General features: G+C 37.9%; 2 protein-coding genes across 2 annotated transcripts; both read right to left on the reverse strand.

The window, feature by feature from the left end:
- Nucleotides 1-2,129: 2,129 nt before the first annotated feature.
- Nucleotides 2,130-13,389, reverse strand: LOC102798387 (carboxypeptidase A1-like). The gene is made up of 11 exons (XM_087843337.1): nucleotides 13,270-13,389; nucleotides 11,236-11,317; nucleotides 10,926-11,060; nucleotides 10,712-10,819; nucleotides 7,833-7,934; nucleotides 7,442-7,543; nucleotides 7,204-7,314; nucleotides 4,914-5,004; nucleotides 3,094-3,290; nucleotides 2,856-2,940; nucleotides 2,130-2,595 (listed from the first exon to the last, which is right to left on the reverse strand). Exons 1-11 carry the CDS (start codon nucleotides 13,344-13,346, stop codon nucleotides 2,408-2,410), a joined length of 1,278 nt encoding a protein of 425 aa, XP_087699463.1. The 5' UTR covers nucleotides 13,347-13,389; the 3' UTR covers nucleotides 2,130-2,407.
- A 1,057-nt stretch (nucleotides 13,390-14,446) lies between these two features.
- On the reverse strand, nucleotides 14,447-19,575 carry cpa5 (carboxypeptidase A5). Its single transcript, XM_006782320.3, has 11 exons — nucleotides 19,429-19,575; nucleotides 18,495-18,576; nucleotides 18,160-18,294; nucleotides 17,964-18,065; nucleotides 16,707-16,808; nucleotides 16,431-16,532; nucleotides 16,190-16,300; nucleotides 15,848-15,938; nucleotides 15,435-15,634; nucleotides 15,224-15,308; nucleotides 14,447-14,782 (listed from the first exon to the last, which is right to left on the reverse strand). The coding sequence occupies exons 1-11, from the start codon at nucleotides 19,494-19,496 to the stop codon at nucleotides 14,595-14,597; spliced, it is 1,266 nt and encodes a 421-aa protein (XP_006782383.2). The 5' UTR covers nucleotides 19,497-19,575; the 3' UTR covers nucleotides 14,447-14,594.
- Nucleotides 19,576-23,637: the final 4,062 nt, after the last annotated feature.

The following is a 23,637-nucleotide window of genomic DNA, read 5'->3' on the forward strand; positions in this document are numbered from 1 at the left end:
TGCAAATATTAATTGCGATCATATTACATCAATAGATAATTTGGATCTGTGTTGTTATTCCACAATGACGTTTTGAGTGAAATAACAACTAAATATATACAAACAAAAAACATCAAATGCAAGCAAAGGGAGACAGCTTTACCATGGTTGAATAGTGAAGTACACAAACTTAAACAGAAATAAGATTTTGCTTTAAAAACAGCATTGACTACCGAAATCAACACTGATCACATGATACATAAAAGCCTGAGAAATAAAGTAGTCCTGAAATTATGTAAAGCTAAAGCTTTATATTGCACTGCTCTTATAGAAAAAGCTAAAGATCATAATATTTCACTTTGGATTAAGTTAATAAATAGATCATCGAGTCGGAAGGAAATTAAGGAAATAAATTTAAATGGTACAGTTATTACAGATAAAGGTTGTTTCATTAAAAGATACAGGAATTTACTTACATTTACAGCTTGAAAATTTGTCAGTTAGAAATAGAAGATGAAAATGAATGGAAAGGGGTATTAATTACTCCAGTTTTTAAAGGAGAGGACAATGATTTGATATGCAACTATGATCCAATTTCCATACTTCCTGTTCCGTCGAAGGTACTTGAGAAAAGTGTCGCTACATACAGTTGATCAATTAGAGACTAAGCAACATCTTCATTCAATGTAGTTTAGTTTTAGACTAAAATGTTCTACAGAAACTTTAAATTTCTACTTTGTTGAAAATATTAAATAATTTTTAGATGATGACAGTGTTGTGGGGGCAACGTTTCTTGACCTAAAAAGGCATCTGACACTGTCAGCTATGACATACTTTTCTCTTAATAGTTTTTAATTTGATTTATCAAAACAAGCAGTTTATTGGATTGTGTAATATCGTCACACAGGATAGCAGTGTTTGAAGGTTGACCAAGAAATGTCATCTTTGTTGGGAAATAAAATGGATCTTCTCCAAGGATCACTCCTGCATCCACTGGGGTGGGATTGTACTACTAGAAGGCAACATTGCAGACACTGAGGGGAGCTACAAGTATCTGGGAATCCCACAGGCAAATAGGAACACTAAAGCAGCCATTGGAAAAGCTGCATCCACCAAATACCTCCAGAGAATAAGGGAAGTCCTGAGGAGTCAGTTGCATGCAAAGAACAAAATCTGGGCAATTAACACCTACACCCTGCTTGTCATCAGGTACTCTGCTGGGATAATAAGCTTGCCAAAGGAGGTGATGAAAGCCACTTACATCAAGACGAGAAAGTCCTTATCATGTATGGAGGGTTTCACCCTAAATCCAGCATCATGAGACGACACTCACTAAGAACTAATGAGTGTCAGAACCACTGTCCAGGATCAGAAAAAAAAAAAAAGTACATCAGGAAGTTTGCCACAGCTGACCGTGTGCTTAGTGAACATCACAGGCAGCATAAACCTGAAAAACAAGAGGAGCAAAGGGGGGAACCATCATGGAAGACAGGTCCCTGCACAGTATGTACCACCGTAAGATAGGAGGAATGGCTGAAATCCAGAATTCCTACCAGTGGCTGGACAAAGCTGGGCTGAAAGACAACACAGAGGCACTAATTATGGCAGCACAGGAACAAACTCTATAGCACAAGATGAACAGAGTCTGTGCTCTACCACATCGGCCAAGACCTCGGGTGCAAGGTGTGCAACAATGGCCCAGAGACAGTTCAGCACATAACAGCAGGGTGCAAGATGCTAGCAGGCAGGACATACATGGACCTCCATAACTGGAGGCTGGCATAATATACAGGAACATCTGTGCCAAGTATGGCCTGGAAATCCCAAGGTCAGAATGGGATATACCCCCTAGCGTTGTTGAGAATGACCGAGCTAAGATCCTGTGGAACTTCCAGTTACAGACAAAATGGTGATGGCTAACTAACTGGACATAGTAGCGGTGCACAAATAATCAGCCTTAGTGATAGACTCGAGTTCGAAGGATATGACCATGTGGATTTTCTTTTCTTTTTTTCCTTAATATTAAACACCTTCATTTAGAAATTGCATTTTGTCTTTATTTGTGTTAACTTTGTCTAATATTTAAATTTGTTTGATGATCTGAAACAATAATGTGTGACAAACATACAAAAAATAGGAAATTGGAAAGGGGGCAAACACATTTTTTCACACCACTGTAAATGTAAAATGCAGTTTAAAAAATGGTTCAATAGTGCTTTTAGTAATGGTAAAAAAAGAAAAAAGATAAATCTTGCATAAATATTTGTGCAATAGAACCTAAATTAAATCATAATACATGGAAGTACCAATTTCAATGCATGATCATTTATTTCTTTGTAACTTTCACAATGGCTAAAAATCCACTGAATATAACAACAGTGATTTTAGTCTTGAAGATGATGCTTAAGTGGTTATATTTGTACACAGATCAGTATGGGTTCTTGAGGGTGTGATCCATGATGGTCATCAGAGCCAGCCAAGTCTCCTGAGCGGTGGGGATGATCTCAGATGCAGGGAGGAGGAAGCCATAGCGGCCGGTGTCCCTCAGCTCAAAGGTGTACGAGTACTTGATTCCCTGGTTGTAAGCCCAGTCAATGCTCCCACCACTGGCTTGGTCTACAAACAAGCAGTTTTACCATAAGTACAAAACAGGGATTTTTTGATAGCTAAGTCACTAGTTTTCAATATCTAATAATTACTTTACAATTAATATCTTTTTGATTTTGATAGCAGTAGAACACAAGTAGTAGTAGTTTTGATTGTAAGTGTTTTCCTTTCACCAGTCATATTGTAAGACAAAAGTGAGCAAGAAAAAAACATAAATATTCAGTGTGGTCAAACATGTCTCGCTTTTAAGATGTTTTGCAGACACTTACAGATGGCGTTGATGATGCTGCCAAATTTGTAGGAAGTACCATACAGGGACGCCAGATCAGTGACAGCCTTTTGTGCTAGGTTATCCTATATCAAGAGACTTCCATCAAACCTCTTCAAATTAATGTTATACATGTTTACATTACAGACAAACACAAGGGCTAAGAGGTAAAATGGCTGGTACTAGACACAGTTTGATCATGAAAACATTTAAGGTTTTCTTTTCTTTATTTTTTTTACCAGCTCAGTATAGTCCTTGATCGGAGTCCTGGTGTAGCCATAGGGAAACATGAGCAACTGAGAATAGGAGTGGATGGAGATGAAGGCCTTAATGTCGTGAGAGTTCACAAATCTCACAATGGACTTGACCTCAGACTCAGACTGAGCTATGGGTCCACGATAGGTCTGTGAACAGGGGTCGCCACTGGAACCAGGTCCTATGCATGATGATAAAACAGAAAAAAAAGAAACTCTTAAAAACGTTTAATGGGCTTTAAAACCTGGTATAGAATACTCTGCAAAAACACCAAAACTTAGACACATTTTCATCCATTAATAAATTCAGTGCCATTTTCATATTGTAAATTATTTTAAAAATATTTTTAAATAAAATACTAAAACAAAGCTGAATATATCAAAACCAATTGACTAACAAAATAAACAAATAAATAACTATTCCCCCGAAAAGAAAAACAATGACAATGTCATCTCACATATTTTTCCCCCAGTCATGAAGGAATTCAAATACATGCACTTCTTGACTCTTTTCCCTTTACTCTCTGGTCCAGCTCATCCCAAAAAGTTTCATATGGATTCACGTTAGGTGTTTTGTAAGGGCTAGCTCACATGATACAGTGCTGTTTCCTGCTGGTACTTTGGTCATAGAATGGACCGTTCAAAGTCTAAGTTTCCATTGGCCTAATTTTCTTTCTTGTGTTTTTAGCTTAAGCAGCACTTGGTTCCCTCAGCTAGGATTTGTTTGCGTGGCATGATTCACAAAAAGAAACTCTGGAAACTCCTTATGTGTGCTCTAATCTGAGCTGGTCTGTGCTTTTAATTGTAAAATTCTGGCTGATATTGCCAATGAACTTATCTTCTGCAACAGAGGTCAGCCTTATTCCTTTGCCTTTTCCACGGAACCCCTCTTCAGATATATATTATATATATATATATATATATATATATATATATATATATATGATGCTATATATATTTCTTTATATATATATATTTATATATATATAAAGAAATTCTGATAAACAATATCTGAAAATCATGTCCTTAAGAAACAGGAAGAAATCAAGCAAAGACCCGACATAGGACATGAGAGATGCATTGGCCTTTCAGTTCGTAGTTCATTAAAACCTCAGCAAAAATGGTCAAATTGGAAAGGTATATTGAAAACCCATTGAGAAATAGAAGCAGGAACTATTCCTCAAGACTACTTAAAGAAATTACAAGAAACTTTGGCTAAGAAATGTCATACTGTGTTAAACAGTAATGGCAGTCATACCAAATATTAATCTTTAAGCTGTTTTTACCATATATACTGTATGTCCGCATAGTGTGTGTTCAATAAATCACTGCACCTATTTCCCACTTTCCTACAAAAATATGAAGAAATTAGTTGCACAGTACTGTAGTACATACTGAACTATATGTTGTCATTTGCTGCAAAGACATTGTTGTTAATCAAAATAAAGAAAAAATTATATGCATTGTCCAAACATTTACTAGTACTCTATCGTTTATGATACTTCATTATTTGTATAGTGTGTATTTGCTGATAATTTGTACAAAAAGACAAGAAAGACAAAACTAAGAAATACTTTTTAAAGTCACTTCCTCTTTGTCTGTGGGGTTTTATTAATGTATTGATTTATTTATTTCCATCTCGAGGCTGGAAAACAGATGATGTTACTAAAGTTCAAATTTTTTGAAGAACAATACTGAGGAAGTCAGGAATGCCTCGCTCTGAAATTTATTCACAGTAAAAGTAAAACTGCAATAACCTGTAACATGAAAACATGAATACATGCATATTTAGATAAAAGATATACCTCCAAAACCAGCTCTCCAGTTCCTGTTGGGATCAACACCAACACAAAGGGACCCGGGATTAGGTTTTCTGGTCTTACGCCACATACGGGACTGGAAACATCAAAGCATCCCAATATGTGTGGGTTATTAGTTTAATTGTTAGGTATATTTACGTTAAGCTTTGATTTAACTTTAAATAAACACATCCATTATCCATTCAGTCATCAACTAATATGGTGCAGTGGTTAAGGCTGTTGCCTCACACACTCTAAAAAGTAATTCAGAGGCTTAGTAAATATCACTATAAATATAAGTTAGATGAGCCTGATAAAATCTATGAATATCCTTTTAGTAATTATTTGAGTTTGATAAGTTGAAATAAATGTCTAAAATGTTAACTTATATGTTTGTGTTAAATTAAGGTATTCATTTACATTTATCTCAGACAAAAATTCAGTATGTGGTTCACAGAATACCTTCTTTGCATGTACTTAATATTTTTGTTTAAAATTGAATCAAAATATTTGAGAAATAGGTAACTATACTCATCAGTATCTTGTACCAAAATCATTAATTATTCAAATCAATATTATTTATTGTCAGCAACTACAACATAAAAGTGTAAGTAAAACACAATAACGTAGAGTAATTGAGTACCATGACCCTTTTTCATTGTTTTGTTCATTTTGTTTTTTAAATACTCTGAGCTTTTGTGTTTGCTCTCCTGGTTTGCCATTTATCCTTCAAGTATGTAAAGTTTTGAGCTAAAGGGGAAAAGGCTCTTGTCTTTTTAGTGCTTGTTTATTTCGAGTTATTGCCATGTTTTTGAAAATTTAATTTTCATTTGGAAAAATGTTTAACATGTGGTCATTTTTCATACATGTATTATGAAAAACACAACTACATATGAGTTTGTTTGGTTTTTTAGACTTAGACTACCAGTGAAATACAATAACATTCATATTTGAATGTTAGGGGGTGGATCAAGAGTTGTCAAGAGATCGTGGCTCAAGAGTTGGCATTTCGTCTTGTAATAGGAAGGTTGCCGGTTCGAGCCCCGGCACCGGTTGCCTACTGGTGGTGGTCAGAGGGCCCGGTGGCACCAGTGTCCGGCAGCCTTGCCTCTGTCAGTGTGCCCAGGGTAGCTGTGGCTACAATGTAGCTTGCCATCACCAGTGTGTGAATGTGTGTGTAATGGGTGAATGACTGAATGTAGTGTAAAGCGCTTTGGGGTCCATAGGGACTAAGTAAAGCGCTATACAAATACAGGCCATTTACCATATTTAATATTAAGTACAATTTCAATTACGTTCAGTTTACAATATTAAGTAAATGGAACAAAATTTTGGATTAACTGACCATCTCTATTTCAGTTACATTGACCAAGTATGTCAGTGTTATTTACTCAATTTTTTCATGTTTGTGTAACAACTACAATTATTCATTTCAACTTAATATGTTTAAGCTTTAGATATTCAATTGATCAAGTATATTGAACAGATTTGACTGGTTTCGAATCTACTCAATATTTTTAAGTGTAAAAGTGTTGCCTCAAAAATTTTAAGTAAATGTCAGTTTTAGTTTTTAGAGTGCACCAAGGACATTCCTTGTGTGAACTTTACGGGCATTTCTGTGTGGAATTTGTATGATCTCAACTTTTGCTGATTTCTGCTCCAGTTTCCACCCAAAGACATGTTCATTTGCTTAACTGCAAATTCTAAAATCCTGTATATGTATATGTGGAGTGCGTTAGACAGGCAATACAGTAGCTGAGCCCCTCATGAATGACTAAGCTTCTCAGCCTATCACTAAGATAAATCTACCCACGGTGGAAACAGAGTGGCAGCCTCATTTTTAAGCTCAGCTCCTTCTTCACCACAACAGACTGCACCAGTTCATATGTAAACCTCCCGCTTCACCCCACATCATAAGACCCCAAGATAGTTAAACTGTCCATATAAATTGTGAACAAAAACTGTGACAGAGGACAGCAGTGCTGGTGTCCAATATCTGCCAGGAATTGTTTTGGGTTTTTTTAATTATTGCTGTATTACTGTCAATACAGACCAAGCTCTCACTGTGATTGTACAAATATATAGGATATTACATCTTCTGATAGTACAGAGTTAGAATCATTGGGATGTCCTGGACTTTACAGGGTTTAAACAGCTAGTTTTTGTTTGTTTGTTTGTTTGTTTCTTCTAATTATTTTTTTTTTTATAGAAGATAATATTGTAAAAATGTAACAAATTCATGTCAGTCCCTGAAAATGAAACTATGATGTGAAAAGTCTAACTATGACAGACTCACATTGGTGTGGGTGAAGGCGTAGCCATCAGGGTTGGTCACAATCTCCAGAAAGATGTCCATCTGATTGAGGACTGCGGTGAGTTTAGGGTCACGTCCAAAATCAGTCACAATCTAACAATAAAAATCAAAAGGACACAATTTTGAGAGTAATCAGTTAGCTGTTGGAACTGGAAGAGACAGATAAGATCAAACAACAACAAAAAAAGTATTGATGCTAATAGCCAGACTGCCGAAACACCTTCTGGGCAAACCATAGTCCGCTGGCCTGGGTGACCCATTCTCTTGAGTGGATTCCAGTATCAATCCAGATGGCAGGGCGGTTGGTTCCACCAGTGCTGAACTAAAACATAGGAAAGGAAAGCATGAGGTCCATCCATCCATCCATGCACCCAGCTAGCCATTCAATTCAGTTCAATTCCATTTATATTTATATACTGCCAAAAAACATCGACAGCAACCTCAAGGCGCTTTATATTATAAGGTAAATGCCCTACAATAATAATCCATCCATTTCTAAAGGCTAATAAATTTAAAGGTACTTTCTGTAATTACAGGGTGTTTGTTCTTTTTAAAGAGCATGCATTCATTGCCATGATGTTCATTCAGTTCTTTTTCAATAGCAGGTTTACCTTGAGCACATTAAGGGGACGGTCCTCATAGCTCTGACCAATCACTATCTTGCTCACCAAGTTGGGGTTCTCAGCCACCAGCATGTCATGAAAGGAGTAGATCTGAAAGACAAGTGAAGTCTTAATAGATAAGCATCAGGTAATTGTTATACAGTGGTCCCTTGTTTATCGCGGGAGATACGTTCTAAAAATGACCCGCGAATGATAGGTGAAACCCGCGAAGTAGCCAACTTTATTATTATTATTATTATTATTATTATTATTATTATTTACATTTATTAGATGTATTAAGGCTGTAAAACATGTCACTAGACACTTTATACACTTTTCTCAGACAGGCGTGAACATTTTCACACTTTTCTCTCCTGTTTAAACACTCTCAAAGTTCAAACCTTCATAGAAAAATAAGTCCAGTATTACAGAATGAAACCAAAGATCAAACCCTGTTTCCAGGTCCAGAACATGGGAATAGAGCAGCTGCCAGAGAATTCAATATTAATGAGTCAATGGTACGGAAGTAGAGGAAGCAAGAACAATGAGTTGAGTAAAGTTTGACTTATCTGACTGTTTGGTTTCGCTTAATGGGCCTTATAATTCGGTGTGCCTTATGGTCCTTCCTTTAGCATGTTCATAAGTCCAACTTTTTGTGCAATGGTTAGCATCTTCCTCTGTCTTTTGGGTGCTACCGCAGGTGCCTTTGACCGTGCAAAACGTTTCGTCGACAGTGTTGTGTTTGTTGGGGAGAAAACTTACAAACATACAGTACTGCACTTCAGAGTCACACTGCTAGCGATCGAAGATTTATGTAAATTTGACAAGCTGAACGCATTCTGTAGGGGAGACCGGGGATAGTTGTAACGTGGGTCAGTTGTAACACTTCCAATTTCTCCAATCAGGGCTAAGTTTCAAATGATGTGACTCATCCTGTGCATGCCCAGTTCAGAACTGCTATCACATGTGAAAAATCAGCACATTTTTTCAAACACAGACAATTTTACACGAAAAAAAGTAATTTGTATGCCAAAAAGTAAGTTTTTCTACTTTATTTCAATTTCTAATAGCATTATCTGCTTTGCAGTTAAACTCATCAAACCTAAATTATGCTATTTGTATGTCTATGGGGATATATTCTGTGTAGGTCTTTAGTGCTAATGTTTTAGCCGTTGGCTGTAATGTTAGCTAGTTCATGGCTATAGGAGTCTGGGTCAGTTGTAACAGCAACAGTCTGGGTTAGTTGTAACAATAATGCAGATGTTACAACTTACCACACTATTACTTTAACTTATATTAAACAAGTTGGGGCAACGACATCAGCAGAGAGAGGTTCACTGGTCGCTTTTGTATATGCGGTTAATGCCATTGGCAACAGAATTCCTCCACTGTTTGTGTTCCCACACATACATTATGCAGACCACTGTGTCAGAGATGGACCAGTAGGAAGTATTGGTAATGGAAATAAATCAGGAGGGTGCAAGAAACAGATTTCCTCATCTTTCTGAAGCACTTTGCAAACCACACCAAGGAAAGCCATGATAAAAAGTAATGGAATTGCGATGCTGGTGAACAACTACATTTTTTCAGCTTCATTGTTATGTTCAAAATTGGTGCAAGAGTTGTAGGTTATAATGCCCACTCAGCCAATGAGGCCAAACTCAAGGAAGACCAACCAAAATTAATGAAATATTCAGTTGCAGAAAATTCCATAATTTGTCTTTTTTGGGGGGTTGGAATATGTTCAAAAGCTAGATTTCTGCATTCTGTCACACACACACATGGCTACATAAATGGCTCTAAGTGCATTCATGTGTTGAATAAACAAAGATTACATGTTAATGTTTTGTTAGTACCCTTATTTCATTGTGTTACATTTCACCCCAGGATATGTTACAACTAACCCAGACTATGGGGTTAATTGTAACATTTCACTCTTTGTGTTTGAGACCATACCATGCAATGGGTAATTGTGCTGCAGAGAAAATAGCTGCACTATTTAATAGCCGAGACATGTAAATACTTTGCATTACATTTTGAATCCACTACCTTAAAAAAGCTCCAATTTACAGACAGAAATGTCAAAAATGTTACAACTATCCCCGGTCTCCCCTACTGTACAGGAGACACGGCACGGAGGAGATTGATTGACAGTGGTCTACAGCCGATCAGGACGCAGAACACAATGCACTGTAAAAAAAAAAAAAAAAAAAAAAAAAAGCATGCAAAATTGCACAAAAAATCCGCGAAACAGCGAGGCCGCGAAAAGTGAACCGCGTTGTAGCGAGGGACCACTGTACATAGCTCAGCACTCAGAGACTCCACTCTGTGACTTTATGTGGTCTTTCACTTTGTGGCTGAGTTGCTATGCTTCCTAAATGCTTCCTCTTTACAATATTATCACTTATGACAACAGAGAATATCTAGGATGAAAGACATTTTACAAACCCACAAATGTTTTAAAGGCAGACTGCACAGCTAGGCACTTGGTTTAACACCCTGGTGACAGTTGGAATGAAAAGGGCTGAATTTAACTATCGAGCGAAATGACCAAATATTTTTGTCCATATAGTGTATATGTTGAGAAAAATATGGTAAACATAAGTGAGTAAGTTATTTGCAAGTCTGAAAAAAATCATACTACAATTATAAGGAGTTAACGTCACCTTTTCAAAAATCACTGGGCTCCAATACCTGTTATTCTCAGACATAGTATCAATTAAGAATATATTGCATATGTTATTGTATATAACCAGGAAAAAAAAACAATACTCATCACCTTTAGTGCCAAGACTAAGGTCAAAATTCTTTTTAAAAAGTTGCTGTCTCAAAATATTTGTAATTATCCTTTTACTTTTTACTTATGAAAAGGAAAAGTGTTTGCTGACCTCACTGAGGTTGTGGTAGCTAGAAAAGTCAAAGTTATCAGTGTTTCTGGGCTCAGGGACACGGGCTGAAGCAGACTCCATTGCTTTTTGCTCCTCATCCAGCAACACCTGCAGGACAGTAGCATAGTTATATGACCTCTATCAGAGAGGTACTCTCAATCTCAAATCCAGGTGCATGAGTTAGTCCAGGTTGATTCCAGGTGTCATACGCTACCTGCAAGTCTTTAATCATGGTGGAGAACTGTATATCGTAGGCCTTCAGGTAACGTTTGACCATCTTTAATTGATGCACTGGAACTCTGATATCCACAGGAAAGCCCACATCACTCACTTCCCTCCAGATGTCAAGCTAAAAGAACAAACAGTCATTATTCCCCAAACTGAGTTGAATTGCAATCAGTTTATTAGAAAAAAAAAGGCTCGGCATAAAAAAATGGCATGTCATGTGACATAACTGAATCTGTTCTTTCCATTTAATTTTTTTTAGATTTGTCTTGACAGTGATGTCATGGGTGATAAATAACCTCCAGCTCTATCATGTTGTGCAGGTCCTTGATGAGAGACAGATGGCCATCACTCTTTGGAACGAGTCGAAGGACCTGATGGCTGCAAAAAGAGAACCACACTGTTTTACTGTTTTTTACTCAACTCAAGCATTTGCTAAGAAATTGGTACAGAGAGGGTGAATAATGGTTTCTCAAGCTTGGTGGTTGCTGCTTATTCAAAAGTTGAACTGTGAGAAATTGTCGTTTGTTGTTGTTGTTGCTGTTAGTGTTTTCCAATGTCCTAGGCTCTTTCAAGGTGCCAATTTGTATGAAAGGTGCTCTTTAAATAAAACTATACTGCTTTGAATGGGAATTCATGACTTTCCAGTGTTCAGCTGATTGCATTAGGGAGGGAAAGCATTACACTTTAATGTCTGTGAAGGTTCTCAGTCATCCAGGTCATCGTAGTCAAAGGAGCTTGCAAAGAAAAGCGTCTGGACTTCTTTAAGTTACTTGAAGATGTTTCACCTCTCATCCGAGAAGCTTCTTCAGTTCTAAGGTCAAATGGTGGGGAGTCCCAGATATAACCCTAGTGGGAGTGTCCCCCCACAGAGGGACAAAATGACCCCCTGATGATCCTCTAATCGCCTGAGCCAAGGTGTGAAACTGGGTGTGGGTCCCAATCAGCCAGAGTTTCGGGTGAGTTCATTGTGAAACCTGGCCCCACCTTATCATGCGAATTCCTGAGGTCAGATGGCCCAGGATGTGAGTGGGCGTTAAGGCGTCTGGGGAGGGAACTCAAAACTGGATTATAGATGGCAGAGAGTTGGTGTCGTAAACCACCGCCTCTGTTCAAAGATGGTCGCTCACAGTGGACATAGATGGCTTCTTTCACTCCTCTTTCAAACCATCTGTCCTCTCTGTCCAAAATGTGAACATTGGCATCCTCAAAAGAGTGTCCTTTATCCTTAAGATGCAGACGCAACAACATTGTCAACCCCTATGTAGCCGGTGTATCAGAAAAACTCAGGAGGGTTTTCATGACTTTCTGGCATGACATCCCAGTGCATTTCAGACCCAGCAACACGCTCAGACAAAAACTGGTTCACCCGAAAGACAAAACTCCAAAACACAGACTTAACAATGTGGTGTATGTTGTACAGTGCAGCGAGGAATGCCCAGACCTCTACATTGGAGAGACCAAACAACCACTTCACAAGCGCATGGCACAACACAGAAGAGCGACCTCCACAGGACAAGACTCAGCTGTCCATCTGCATCTAAAGGATAAAGGACACTCTTTCGAGGATGCCAATGTTCACATTTTGGACAGAGAGGACAGATGGTTTGAAAGAGGAGTGAAAGAAGCCATCTATGTCCACTGTGAGCGACCATCTTTGAACAGAGGCGGTGGTTTACGACACCAACTCTCTGCCATCTATAATCCAGTTTTGAGATCCCTTCCCAGACGCCTTAACGCCCACTCACATCCTGGGCCATCTGACCTCAGGAATTCGCATGATAAGGTGGGGCCAGTTTCACAATGAGCTAACCCAAAATTCTGTCCGATTGGGACCCACACCCAGTTTCACACCTTGGCTCAGGCGATTAGAGGATCATCAGGGGGTCCTTTTGTCCCTCTGTGGGGGGATACTCCCACTAGGTTTATATCTGGGACTCCCCACCATTTGACCTTAGAACTGAAGAAGCTTCTCGGATGAGAGGTGAAACGTCTTCAAGTAACTTAAAGAAGTCAAGACACTTTTCTTTGCAAGCTCCTTTGACCATTACACTTTAAATAATTAAAATGTACAAATATACATGTAATAAAGCTTCAGTACTCTATTAAAGTTTTCAAACGCAAAAATTGCACAAGTGTACCCAGGAGATATGTTGCTGTTTTAAATGCAGTGACAAGTCAGGGTGGTTTAAATCAAAAAATGTTGCTGTCATTATTTTTTTAACACGTCCTTACTTTACTTCTAATGCTCACAGCTTTTACACACTGCCATGTATACAGCTGACTTTCACCCTACTCGAACAGCAGCGAGAGGTTCGGGCGGGCCCACTTACCCATTAAACGTTTCTTTTCCAAGAACAGCCACAAAGAGCACAGCGAATGCGAGGAGCTTCCTCATCGTGGCCAGCATTGTGCGACCAGTTCAGGGTTTAACACCATCTTTTTAAGCGTGCAGGGTCATGTGATCAAGCCACAGCCTTGTTGAAGTTCATGGTTCTATATGTTTATCTTTGGCTGACTCACAAGAACGATTGCACCATGGATTTTGACACAGTGAGGTTCTGACCAGTTTGAAAAAAAGGGAAGATTACTCTGTTGCTTTTTTCATTTTATTTTGTTACAGACAGCTTGTGACGTACTACATGGATTATGTGGAAGTCAATCACTATTGATTAATCTGTGGATAAATCAATCATTAATCAGCGTCCTGAAATTGCTCATATGTACATCTGAAAAAAAAGCTTTAAGTCTGACCCCAAGATAATCTTTTTCAGTAGAAAGCTATCTAGCTATACGATTAACTAAATAATTAACAGAAAGATCTGCATTCTTTTTAAAGGTCTCTTCATTGCATTGAGATGTGGAACAATTTGCAACTCAATCAATAGATTTTTGTTACATGTTTCATTATTATTGTTGTTGCTTTAATAGAATTTATCAAGGGGATAAATGTATTTAAATGCTTTCTTTCATGTGTCAGAATATATTAACAGACGGCATTCATGGGCCTGCCATAAAAAAGCAACAGTTTTCATAGTTCAGAATTTGAAAATATTCTGTCTAGAGCTCAAAATCTAAATAAACTGCTGACCACAAAAGTTCCTGTATATGTCTAATGTTTCATCTTCCTTTTTGCGATGATCACGGTGGCGCTGCAGTTTTGTGTGAGTGAAATACTCTTGTGTATGGGTTGGATGGTGGTGTGTGGTGGTGTCTCAGCTGCAGAGGGAGAGGTGGAGTGGAAGGTTCGGGGGGCAGTGGAGAGCCTGGCTGGCACAGGTGGGATATGTTTTCTAATTCTGCCTCTTATATTTATGCAGTAGTGCCCTGGGACTAAGGCAATACAGTATGCTGAGCAGCTGGCAATGATGCTGCAGCTACGCTTTGCAACATCTGAAAAGTCACATTGAGAAAAATAATAAAAGAAGCACGCAACCCAGCACACAGTGTTGGGACACTCCTGAGGCCTGAATGTGCTACAGTGCAAGCGGGATCACAAAGAAATTCAGCTTTGATTTTGGATTGTGTTTATTTGTCTTGTGGTTTTGAGAAAGTTTGAACAGCCTTCGATCGTGATAGGTTTGAATTACTCTTAGGATGGAAAAAAGGGGGCACATTTTCCAAATGTAGGATTTCCACTTTTATACACGCACACAGATCAGTATGGGTTCTTGGAGGTGTGATCCATGATGGACATCAGAGCCAGCCAAGTCTCCTGAGCGGTGGGGATGATCTGAGATGCAGGAAGGAGGAAGCCATAGCGGCCAGTGTCCCTCAGCTCAAAGGTGTAGGAGTACTTGATGCCCTGTTCGTAGGTCCAGTCAATGGTGTTACCACTGGCTTGGTCTAAAATTAAAACAGGCATTGTTAAAACAATGAAACGGTACTGTAAAAAAAAAAAGAAAAAAAAACCGGAGATCCTTAAAAAGCTTTTAATTTCAAGGCAATAATGTTTAAATAAAAAAAAAAACCTTGCACCAGTTGTACATTTAATTTTAGCACAGTTTATACTTATGCATGAGTGGTGGTTGGTTGGTTCATAAACACCAAAAAACTGTCTGAAGTACAGACCTGTGTCGTTTTACTTTTATAAAAATGGCTACAATTTAAAGCAGGTTTGAGATCCCTGCCACAAATTTTTTATATGCACTATTTAATACCACTATATTTGCATTTGAAGAAATTAAAGTTATAGGAAAAGAAGCGAAATTTCCATATATCTGGTCATTATTAGGCGAAATAATGTAAAAGAAGTCTGTACTGGTAAGCAGTGTTGCTTAAACTTACAGATAGTATCAATGATGCTGCCGTATGTGTATTTGGTACCATACAGGGAGGTTAGATCACTGATGGCCTTTTGAGCCACCTTGTGCTGTAGAAAGAATATTATCATACTTTTTAATAAGGACTTTTGACAGAGCCCAAAGAAGATATAAGAACTATCATAAAAATAAGAATTCTAAAGAAAGAAGTTAAATCAGAAAGATCTTTTTTATACCAGTTCTGCCGCGTCATTGGTAGGAGTTCTTTTGTAGCCATAGGGATACATGAGCATCTGAGAGTAGGAGTGGATGGAGATGAAGGCCTTGATGTTGCCATGAGACTTCACGAAGTCCACAATAGACTTGACCTCAGACTCAGAGTGTGCACTGGGTCCACGATAGGTTTCTGAGCAGGGGTTGCTGCTGGCACCAGGTTCTATTTATTAATATAAAGAAAACCAGACAAACAGACACTGTAGTAAAGCATTAGAACGTAAAAATATGAAAGACTTATAAGCAATACACACACACACACACACACACACACACACACACACACACACACACACATATATATATGATCATTATTACCTCATACAGTGGCTGTTAGAGGCTTTAAATACAAGTGAATGGCAGGGGAAAATATTACCTCCAAAACCAGCATCCCAGTTCCTATTGGGATCAACTCCCACACAAGAAGAACCAGGATTGGGCTTCCTGGTCTTACGCCACATACGATTCTGAAACAGTAATGTTAGTCTTTGCTTAAAGAAAGATATTTTAATCTAAATGACTCAAAATTGTATTCATTGTGCAAAACCGACTAAATACACCATTACTAATTCATCTGTATCATCTTGTCAGCTTAAGCTAATTGGGATAAGCCCTGAAAAAAATGTTTAAAAGTAAAATGAAGGTTATAAACAGACATTTGGTTGTACAGCAAATTACTCTAAAACAAATCAGACAGTAGACAATATGAAAGACTCACACCGCTGTGGGTGAAGGCGTATCCATCAGGGTTGGTGGCAATCTCCAGGAAGATGTCCATTTGACTGAGGATTGCAGTGAGGGCAGGATCCGTTCCATAATCAGTCACAATCTAATGACAGGAAAGCAGAGGACACAATATTCAGTGCAACCTGTAAGTTGTGAGAAGCGGCAGAGACACAGACAAAAGCAACAAATGTTAATATTATTATTAAATAAAATAATTTAAAAAAAAACAACACCTTCTTAGCAAACCATAGCCCGCTGGCCTGAGTGACCCACTCTCTGGAGTGGATTCCAGTGTCGATCCAGATGGCAGGACGGTTGGTTCCACCAGTGCTGAACTACAAGACAGGAAAGGAAAGTAGCAAACTTCATTACAAATAAAAAATGAAGAGCAGCATGAGAGTGAAAACTCTTGCCAGAAGAGTATAGAAGGTTTTGCCTTTTTTAATTTTAATGTTCGTTCAGCTCTATTGTGCAGTTGTAGTTTTGCTTGTTTTTTTGTTTTTTTTTACCTTGAGCACATTAAGAGGACGGCCTTCGTAGCTCTGCCCAATCACTATCTTGCTGACAATGTTGGGATTCTCAGCCACCAGCATGTCCTGGAAGCTGTAGATCTGAATGAAAGACACAATAATGCATAAGCATCAGTTGAGTGCGACATGATTCTGTACCACTGTCTGGCCTCAAATGTCATGGGGATTGCAACATTATGTAGATCAATAGGGAAATGCTAAATGCTAGGATTGCTATTAACATTCAGTTTAAATGTCACTGAAATATTGAGCACCTAATTTCCAGTGTTGGCACATTACACACTATACATGGCCCCATACTTTTAGAAATAAATGTCCTTTGTTGTTCTTCAAAAATGTAATTGACATTGTTCACATGAACAGATAGAGTACAAGTAAGTTCCTCCCACAGTGATTGGTGCAGTAGTTAGTACTGTCGCTGCACAGCAATAAGGTTCTTGCTTTGAACCCAAACTGGGGTGTTTGCTCGGCCTCCCTATAGATATTCTCGATATGCTCTCTATATGTTAGGTAAATTGATGATTCTAAATTGGCCATGAATGAGAGGTACAATGATTCTTAAAATGTATAAGGCATTGTATTAATGCATGGTTAAATGTGGCTTGTAATCTTAAATACTCTCAGTGGTCTCACACTTTTCTTTAAGAGATTTTAACAAGATATTTGGGAAATAAGATAACTTGCTTTCTCATGAGAAGCAGTGAAGCTAGCCAGCTTAGCTCCTCCCATAGTTGCTGTAATGTTGTCATGCAATAATTGGGAACTATGTGCACACACTGCATACGGTCAATGTGCTTTTTTAACTTCCTGTTCAGTTTCCTGCATGGCCTATTTATGCTCTGGTTTTGTTTATAATATGCAAATAGAGGTGATGCTCAGCAGGTTTTGCTAACTTTTGATGGAGCGAGGATAGCTGTTTCCACAGATTTATTTAACCTGTGGGTGTTTATGATATAAACTGGCAAAAATTGATTTCATCAAACACTAAGACATCATCAGAATATACGGCTTTAATTTTGCTATGAAATTTTTTTATTTATGACTTTATGGTATGCCCAAAGCGTTCATGTAGCTATATTTTATTTATTTATTTATTTATTTAGCACATTTGAAAAAACTTTCAAAGAGTATATTTGCTTTTTCTTACTGCTTTGCATGGGTTAGTGAAAGAAAATACATAGTTGGCTACAATCTATTCACTGGATAACAGTAGCCAGAGGAGTTTTGTGTACTTACTTCTCCAAGGGTGTGGTAGTTAGCGAAGTCGAAACTATCAGTGTTTTTGGGCTGAGGTACACGAGCAGCAGCCATCTCCTTCTGCTCCTTATCCAGAATCATCTGTAGTACAATAATAGATTTTATAATATTAGAGTTACTGAGCAAAACTATTAACAGAAAAAACTCCAGGGTGTATTCTGATCTTATAAGCAACCTGGAGGTCTTCAATCATGGTGGAGTAGTCAATGTTCTGTGTCTCAAGGTAATCTTTGACTGACTTCAAGACATGGAAGGGAACTCTGACATCCACAGGATTAGACACAGTAGTCACCCCCCTCCAAAAATCCAGCTGAAAGAACAAAAATATATTAACCAAAGCATATAAAAGAAGTTTCTACTCAATTTTGAAAACTTATAAAGATAAAAAATAGAGCTATTAAGGCATTTTTAAAAATTTGTGGTTTTGTTTGTTTTCTTCTTTCTTCTTCTTTTTAAAGTTTATTTTAAACAGTGGTGGCTGGTGATGTCATTTAGTGGCTGATAAATTACCTCAAACTCCATCATTTCCTCCAGATCCTTGATAAGAGACAGCTGGACTTCATCCTTGGGAACAATTCGAAGCACTTTGTGCCTGCAAACAGCAAACAGCTAAGTTTTACAGCCTTCTACTCAGCGTATCTTGCTTGTGCAGAAAAAAGTCATTTATTGTGAAACCAGAGTATCTCAACCAGTTCTCATCGGCAGGCATCAACTGGATGCAGGAACAGTCCAGGTTTTCTAGGCACTGCATATTAGCTATTTCACATGTATGTGTATATACTATGTAAAACTGCAAGCAACTTTAGATTTTAGGGTTTTATTCATGTTGTAGCAACAGAGGGGTGTCGGATAAATTACATACATACAGCACTATTTTAAATAACAGGAAGTGAAAAGGCTTTAGCTTCATAAAGTTGGAAGTTATAAAAGACTGCTTGCCAGTGTTTCCTCTATAAACTATTTTTCAGTTTGAGAAAAAAACTGTTTGTCATTCCACACATTGCTGGGACTGATAGCATAAACCCGAACTCTGTTCTCTGATCCACACTTCAATCTGTGTGAGTTTGCAGGCTGAAAAATTGGTTTTCGGATCTCTACACATGCATAACTGTGTGTCCTTATCAAAAAATGTATGATGCAGCTTTTTTTTTTTCCCAATCGGGAGTGTCCGAAAGTAAAAATAGGAAAAAAGGAGGAAATTGAAAGTAAAGCGCTTGGTCTTTCACAGCAGCTAGCCACAGCTACAGATACATAGATGACACCTGGGTCAATATCAAAACCCAAGAAGTAGAAGCATTGCTAATGACTGATTAATTCAATCATGACTAATTCACAACTCTTCTTAAGGAAATTGATGATAGTGCCAACGTTTGCTCAAAAACACTGATTTACTTTAGTCTTTACTTAGTAGATAGTCTTAGATTTAGTCTACAGGTCCACTTACCCCTCAAACGTCACTTTGCCAAAAACTGCCACAAGCAGCGCAGCGAACACGAGCAGCCCCCTCATCATGACCAACAGTGTGAATGTTGGGCCAGAAACAGACTTTTATGGTTGCCTCTGCCACCTAATATATGCCCAAAGGTTGACCTTGCCAGAGTTCAGAGAGCTCTGTCACCGGCTGGTCCTTTTCCCACACCAGCCTAGAGATACCAGAACCAGAAGTTGCATCATACACACATATTTTGAACAAACTGAATTTATGTTTAGTTTACAAAATAAAAGCACTGGTGCTAAATTTCATCTTAGTCTGACTGAAAACACTTTTTTTAACATGGGTCCTGATATGGGGACATTACATTTAGGCTGTTCTGCACCTCCTCCTTCATTCTGCTCAACGAAGTGTTTAATACTTTGTTACACAATTGTCCCCATGATTTTTAACACAAACAAACAAACAAAAAAACTTGGAAAGAAATCTTCTCAAATAAGATGCTTACCTTTGGTACTTATCAGGTCCATCTAATCCCAAATCGGTAGGAAAAATTACAAATGCATCACAAACCACAACTTAGGTCACAGGAGGAAAAGATTTTTAAAAATCCAATGCATTTGCTTTGCTTTGCTTCATTATGAATGTGTCCAGTGTAGAAAGAACTCATTATAACACCAGAGAGAAATCCACAGCTTAATCATTTCATGCCTAAATTTGTCACTCTGTAAACTTTCTTTTTATTATTACTATTATTATTATTATTATTATTACTATTATAAAAAATACAAAAATACTCATGTAAAAAATGCTCTAACATCTTCAAAACGTTTATGTTCTCACAAATGCTAGCAATACACATAAACACACACAAACACACAGACACACACACACACACACACGTTTCAGAATCGTATGTGGCGTAAGACCAGGAAGCCCAATCCTGGTTCTTCTTGTGTGGGAGTTGATCCCAATAGGAACTGGGATGCTGGTTTTGGAGGTAATATTTTCCCCTGCCATTCACTTGTATTTAAAGCCTCTAACAGCCACTGTATGAAGTAATAATGATGTATAATTGTATATATATATAAGTATAATTGTAATATATATGTATAATTGTATAACACAAGAACTCAAGAAGTTTATTGGCATTTCGTATGGTGTTACCCTGCCTGAAACAGAATACTGTTTCTCACCAGCCTCTACAGCTTAAAAAGCAAAAAGCATGATAAGAAAAGCAAATAGCAGATCCTCAAGAATTTTGTTTGATGGCTTAGTCGATGTATTAGTTGCTTAAAGATAATTAAAAAAAACTGTCACACTTTTCTTTAAGAGTTTTTAAGAAGACATTTGGGAAATAAGATAACTAAATAGCTCCTCCCATAGTTGCTGTAATGTTGTCATGCAATAATTGGGAACTATGTGCACACACTGCATACGGTCAGTGTGCTTTTTTAACTTCCTGTTCAGTTTCCTGCATGGCCTATTTATGCTCTGGTTTTGTTTATAATATGCAAATAGAGGTGATGCTCAGCAGATTTTGCTAACTTTTGATGGAACAAGGATAGCTGTTTCCATAGATTTATTTAACCTGTGGGTGTTTATGATATAAACTGGCAAAAATTGATTTCATCAAACACTAAGACATCATCATCAGAATGTACGGCTTTAATTTTGCTATGAAATCTTTTTATTTATGACTTTATTGTTGAATAATATATTTATACAACCATATTTAGTCACTGCATCCTCATTGCCTTTCCCCATTTTATTATTTGAAAAACAAAAACGGTAATTTTTGTAAAATAGACAGCTTATTTGGACGAAAAAACAATGAAACATTAATAAATCATAATCCACTATTAGCTGGTATTAAATGGCTGGCTTAAATGCTGTTTACAGCTCAAGAAGAAATCTCATTGTTCAACACAAAGCAGTGTTCTGAGCTTCATCTCTCTTACTGGTGGAGCAGCTCCACAGATGGACTGCATCAATGAGCTAAATTCAAACCAGCTGCGTGGACACATGTACTGTGAACCCTGCATGTCAATAAAAATATTTCCAGACATGAGATAACTTGTTTTGTAATGGTACAAAAACTTTACATCTGGCATTTTAGCAGGTGTGAGGCATTAAAAAAAAGACACCTACCAAATGTTAGTTGAATTTTCCCTGTGAAGACAGGAGGCATCAAAATCATTTTTTTAATATGCTGGGCATCAATACCCAGCTTTTGTCTTGTTTTCTTCCCTTACAACGGTCACCTTTAGTGGATGTAGTTCTTGGGAATGTTGACCTATTGAGGAGTAAGTATTGAACAGCTAAGACATTTAGCAATTTGAAATGCCTTTAAAATTCCAGCATTCTAGCATCTTGGATTCCTTCTTAATGCCTGATTTAAAAGATATCTCTGACATACTTGGGAATATAAGAATTGAAAGGAAATTTACAAGGTAGCAAAGTAACGTTACTCACTAATGCCACCTCCCTCCATTGGCTGTCTTCTGTCTGCTATCTACAAGTTTTTCTTATGCAACCAAGCTGATAAGCTCAGTGCAGAGGAAAAATAAACAGTAAAAAGCATCTGCAGAATTCACAGAGACTTACAAAAACAAAGCAGGCAGTATCTTTGATCCGTGTGTCTGTTAAGGTTTCCTTGAACTGAACTTAGCCCCTACCAAAGTTTAGAGAGATAATAAGTGCATGCAATGTGAACTATACAAAAGAGTGTAAAATCTGTTGAGGTCACAGTGATGCAGCACTTTGAGAGTGTACAGCTTCCTTATTCTTGTATGTTTGGGAGGGGGGGTGCTTAAAATCAGCATGGGAGGGTAAGTACTCCTTCCATGCATCCATACAGTTATCCCTAGGGTGAAAGGTGGGGCACACTCATTTCAACTTTTTAACTTTAGTTACTCTCTCATTTTATGTGTGGGGTTTTTAAAAAGTATTATAGTTGGTGTATTCTGGTTCAGGGTCACTTTTAAGTGACACACTTCCCATCTTGGAGTCACACATTTAACAGCATGTCTTCGGACATGATGCGATTTTATTAGGGTTTGGATGCAGCGATTGAATGACGACATCCACTAAAACAGTTGCCTGAGAGTTTACAGGCATACCAGAAAGCATAGATCAGACATCACGGTGAATGAGAGCATCGGCGAAAAAGCTGCATCAAAACGCGGTTATTTAACAGTTAACACGACAGTTCAACTGGCCGGGTGTGACAGTGCTGCTTCCACTACACCAACACACAGGAAGTTGATAACGACTATTGTTTCCTGTCACTGAGTCAAAACGGCAGCTGTTTCGGTTCAAACCACAAACATTAGTTCACAACACGGACCAGCTGTAAGTCTGCGGACAACGAGTCCTAAGATTATTTCAGTTGCTATATGTGATTAAAAATGAATTTTCTTGTCTTCTCTTGTCACAAACAAATTACCACATCGTTATCAGTGTATAATTAGATAATTTAATAATTTAGATAAAGATGAGGCTCGGAGGAGGGGGAAAAGGACTCGGATGAAAAACCGCAACTGCAGCAGGTTGAATGTGTCAAATACACTCACATCCTTTGTTAGGTAAAGACACACCCGTGTTGTTTCCTGGTTGGCTACCCTGTCCTCCAGTGCCTCTTTTTTGTACTCTTATTGGTTAAGACGGAAAATCTGTCAAAACGGAAGTCCCGCCCTGTTCAAACATCAATGAAAAGTGTACGGGACCTCCTGAGTGAAAGTAAAGTCAAGCTAGAAAGGAAAGAAAGAAGAGATGAGGCAAGTCCGGAAGTAATGAAACTGTTTTTTCACAGTAAAAGCGCCAGATGAGCCCAAATTGTTGGAAAAGATTAAATAACTGCAGTGTCGTGACTAGTTAACACCAGGCTCCAAGTAAGATAGTTAAAGCAGGTCTTTCCATCACAGTGTATCTTTTATATGTCTTTGAGGATTATAAATTGATAGACATACTGATTTTGACCAATAATAAGCATACCCAAGTGTTTACAGGTGTGTACAATAAATACTGTTTTGGTTAATTAATGTGCTTACTGTGCCCATGTTTACTATTTCATGCCAAAATAGCTATAGTCAGCAGAACCAATCATTATTAGTCCAATACCTCACCTTTCACTATCTTGGGTTCTGTGATGAAGCAGCCTCATCAGTCTTTAAAAGTAAATATTTTTGTTGTCTTTTCCTTTTAAAGTCCTTTCTGAGA

The sequence above is a fragment of the Neolamprologus brichardi genome, chromosome 7 (genome assembly GCF_056152115.1).
Source record: "Neolamprologus brichardi isolate AB-2024 chromosome 7, ASM5615211v1, whole genome shotgun sequence".
Classification (NCBI taxonomy): domain Eukaryota; kingdom Metazoa; phylum Chordata; class Actinopteri; order Cichliformes; family Cichlidae; genus Neolamprologus; species Neolamprologus brichardi.